General features: G+C 56.6%; 1 protein-coding gene across 1 annotated transcript in view; it reads right to left on the bottom strand.

Moving 5' to 3' along the window:
• The window catches only part of TECTA (tectorin alpha), a 23438-nt gene that overhangs the window by 6333 nt on the left and 12880 nt on the right, over nucleotides 1-4225 (bottom strand). Inside the window, exons 10-13 of the mRNA XM_009994620.1 lie at nucleotides 3626-4219; nucleotides 2662-3223; nucleotides 1191-1390; nucleotides 25-193 (exon numbers count right to left, since the gene is read on the bottom strand). Coding sequence (XP_009992922.1) covers nucleotides 25-193; nucleotides 1191-1390; nucleotides 2662-3223; nucleotides 3626-4219 — 1525 coding nt within the window. The remainder of the gene's footprint in view (nucleotides 1-24; nucleotides 194-1190; nucleotides 1391-2661; nucleotides 3224-3625; nucleotides 4220-4225) is intronic.

Here is a 4225-nt window from a genome sequence, read left to right as displayed (position 1 = left end):
CGTGGAAGGTGCGGAGGCCCCCGCCTCCCGCCGCCAGGCAGAAGGAGCTGCGGGTGCTGAAGCAGCCGCGCACGCCGCTGCGCAGCCCGCACTCCTCGTCCGACTTGCAGTGCCGCGGGTCGCACTGGATCAGGTTGCGCCGGAAGCAGCGGCACCGGCGGGTGCAGTCCCCGTTCCAGAAGAGCTGCTTGGGCTAAAAGAGGGACCCCGTCACTGGACAGGAGGGTTGGAGAGCCCTGACAGGCGCTTGGGGCGAGGCGCGTGGCCTCTGCCATGCGGCAAGTGAGAGAGGGCAATGATGACAGAGAAAAAGGCACCAAGGATGCTCCGGAAGCTTGCACCTACCTTGCAACATCTCTGCTACCCACGGGCACAAGGAAACTGCACATTTCCATCACCACCACCACCTCCCTCACCTCTCATACGCATGCAGAAACCACAGCAAGCTCAACACCCCCAGGACCCCTTTCCTGTGCCCCACTGGGTGTCAAGTACCACGATATCTGTTATGAGCGCAGGGCTTGGCAAAGACACCTTGCACGAAACAGCTTCAGCAACATAACATACAACCCACTACAGTAAGAGCAATGGCACCTGCACAACACCCTGCTAAAATTATCTCCCAGGTAACCTCCAGCAGTTACAAACAAGTCAATTTAATGTGACGTGGTACCCCTGACTGGTGTGTAATATCCAAAACAACCCAGTCATGCACTTTGGCACTCATCAAAGCCAGCCTTCCCAGCCACCACCCCTTCTCCAGGGATGGCAATATGCTCTACAGCTCAGAGCAGGACTTGAGGCACCACAGGACAGCTTGGCCCCAGCAAACACCAGCAAACATCCCACAGGCCATGGCCAGGACTTTGCTACAGAGCCTGCTTCACCTCTCTCTGCTCAGTGCATATCTGCCTGTCCCTTGCTCCCCACAGACTCTCGCTTGGTGTACAACACCAGACTTCAGAGCAACCCCAAACACATCCATGAACTGAACATATGATGCTGATGAGGGAGAGGACCTGTCCCACCATGGCCCTGTGGAGTGCTCTTGATGACCCTTACAAACAGACCCAGTGTGAATACCCGGTACCAGCCTGATCTGACCACCACACCCACTCAGAGCACAAGGACTGCCCAGAAATATCAGAGAGAGAGTGGGAGAAAGCCTTGAGAGCACACGAGTGGTGTACCTCGTAGTATTTGCCATCAGAGTAGCAGCCACAGTTGTGGGGAAGGATGCAGCTCTTGCCGTTGAGGACGTACCCGGGGTCACACTGGCACCCCTCCACGCAGTAGTGGCTGCAGTCGCTCTTCAGCCGGATGGCAGCACATCGGGGCTGGCACAGGGACACGCAGCTCTCGTAGTGGCTGTTGGGGGGACAGCTGACGGCTGCAATGTGGCCAGAGGACAAATCAGATAGAGAGATTAGCTGCTGGACAAAACCTTCCCGGGCAGCCAGCCACATGTGGGGTTATCATCTCTGCCGCTGCTGTCCCTGGGTAGTTAAGTCCCCTTGCCAAGGAGGACGTTGACGTGGAGCCCAATGTCCAGAGAGGGACCCAGAGCTCCTGGGTGTGTGACTGCAGGGAAAGGCAGCCCTCATCCCAGTCTGTCTGCCAGCTGCCTAGGCCAAGCTGAGCTACAATTCTCTGCTACTCACCAGTCCCTGAGCTCCTGCAGTCCGGTTTCCCCATGCTCTTCCACAAACAAGCCTACTCGCTTAACATCTCTCTCCAGGAGGGATGCCCATGCTGGCCCTGGGGCCTTTTTGGGCAGTGTATGGAGCCTCCACACTTTCTGTGTGGCAACATGTTTCATGGGACATGTTTTTGCTGGGCCATCAGAGTGTAAAGTCTGTGAGGGACACTGCCCCCCATGCCTGAGCTGGCTGCTCCTCCCTGCATCCCACCAGGGACCATTTCAGACCCAGCCTGTGGGGTGCCAGTCACCGGCCTCCCTGCCCTGTGAGAGTGGTGCCTTCTGAGCCAGGGGAAGAACAGCACAAGTTTAATTTTCACTCTTGTTAGCAAAGACAATTACTTCTCATTTGATTTGCCAGACAGATTGGCTGCCAGAGCGCCTCACGGCCCCAAAGTCTAATTGAACATTGCCTCCTAATCTTATTGACAGCAGCTTCATTAGGGCAAACACGTTCTCCTGGCTTTGAAGCCAACTAATACAATTCCTGCTTAACAACAGAGGAATCTTCTGAACTTGAGGCTTCCCTGCTCCAACTATACCACATGTAACAAACCCAGCCTGTAACAAACCCAAGACAAGAGAGAGCCCCAGACCTGATCCCCTGCCACCATCCCACCCGGGAAGGACTGGTTGCTGGGCTGTTGGCTCCCTCTCTCTGGTCTTCAGACTGGTTGGTCTGTGCTCTCAGCAGTGACTATGGGCAGTTGCTTTAGCTCAGCACTCCATCAACTGCCCCCTAATCAAGCAGGGAAGCAGGGGATCCCAGTGGCCATCCCCAGGCACTAATGGTGGGGACCCAGGACATTTGAGGGCCCCGAGGCAGTGGTCACCTGCTGGTGCTTCACATGGTGCTCTGCTACCTCTCTACGGGGTGAGCTCCAGCAACTGCTATGGCTACAGTGAATGACTGCAGGAAGGACCTCTAGAGAATGAGGACCCCAAGGCAGGGTGGCACTTACAGCACGAGGTGAAGTTCCTCCAGCCAGTAATGGCGATGCCCTGTGTTTGGCAGGTGCTGGCGTAGTTCTGCAGCCAGCTGCAGGCTGTCTGCATGGCTCCCCCATCAACACAGGTGTCAAAGAGGCAGTTCTTGTAGAAGAAGCTGGGGCTGATCTTGCTGTGGCATCTGGCAAAGACCCCACTTTGGCTTGGGATGAGGCTGCAGAGCTGCTGGGGTTTCCAGAAGCCTTCCACCTTCCCACAGGCAGGGCAGCGCTCGCCGCAGCCCACACGGCAGAACGCGTCCCGCTTTGCCCAGCTCTGGACAAAGTCTGAGACACTGGTGGCTGGCAGGCCACCTGCGGCCACCAGGTCGTCCTCGGGGTTGCCATTGTAGCGGCCACAGAGGCCGTAGGTCAGGTTCTGGAAGCTACGTGGGACGGTGACGGAGAGGAAGGTTTTCCAGTCATACACCACCTTCAGCCCAAAGTCAGTCTCGACCACAATGTGAAAGCCAAAGGCAAAGATGTTCACTTTGCCCTGTCCCAGCTTCAGAGGCAGGTAGAGACGCTCATCATTGACCTGCAGGGAAGGGAACAAGAAGCACTGTTAGCAGGAACTATGCTGGTGTCCCTGCTCACAGCAGAGAGGGTGGAACCTGATGATCTTGAAGGTCCCTTCCAACCTTCACCATTCTGTTATTCTATGATTGCAGCTGCTACGGGAGGACATACATGAGGGTGGCTTGGCACTCTTGGAGCAAGATCCCTGCTGGCCCTGCCTCTAAATCCAAAACAAGGCAGCCAAAATGGAAGCTCCATCTGAAAGCTGTGCCTGGTGACACCCTAGGGACAAACCTGTATGTGCTTCCTGACCTCTGGAAAACTCTGTGAGCTATAAAGCCTTGTGCCTAGGGAACGGCCCTGTGGTTTTGGGAGCCACAGCAAGGAGAAATAACCACGGGCCTTGTGGGCCCATACTCACCAGCACAGTGTATTTGTAGGCACGGTGGATGACAATGTTGTAATCAAAGACTTCCACTTCAACTTGTTTCACCCACAGGGCCAGAGAGGTGTCCCGATCCTCGTTCTTAGCTGTAACAGTGAAGGCTGGGAAAGTGTCCGAGCGCTCCACCTTCGGCCGAGTGATGGTGGTGCACAGGACCAAGGGGCAGCTGCTCTGGAAGTCGAAGGAGTAACCATCAAAAGTCAGGTAGTGTCCATAGCCAGAGATGATGCAGGAGGCATCGGTGCGGACGTGGCAGTAGTAGAGGCCGTTCTCCTCCAGGCAGTACTCGTCGTCCTTGCAGGAGACATTCTCGCAGTAGACGCTGTTGTCGGAGCCGTTGCAGTAGCAGAGGAAGTGGCAGGTGATGTCCATCCAGAAGGTCTGGTTGGTGGCCAGCTGGCGCCCCTCAAAGCTGCAGCCGCACTCGCCGCGGGGAATGCAGCGGGTGCCGCGGAGGGCGAAGCCCTCGTCGCACTGACAGCCCTCCGAGCAGGTGTCTGTGCAGACAGGGCCCGTGGCCAGCGTCTCGCAGGTCTCCACGCAGCTCATGCACTCCTCAAAGTGGCTGTTCTCCGG

Source organism: Chaetura pelagica, unplaced genomic scaffold, assembly GCF_000747805.2.
Source record: "Chaetura pelagica isolate M959 unplaced genomic scaffold, ChaPel_1.0 scaffold583, whole genome shotgun sequence".
Taxonomy (NCBI): domain Eukaryota; kingdom Metazoa; phylum Chordata; class Aves; order Apodiformes; family Apodidae; genus Chaetura; species Chaetura pelagica.
Note: the sequence above shows the minus strand (reverse complement) of the source record. Positions and strands in the feature narration are given on the sequence as shown.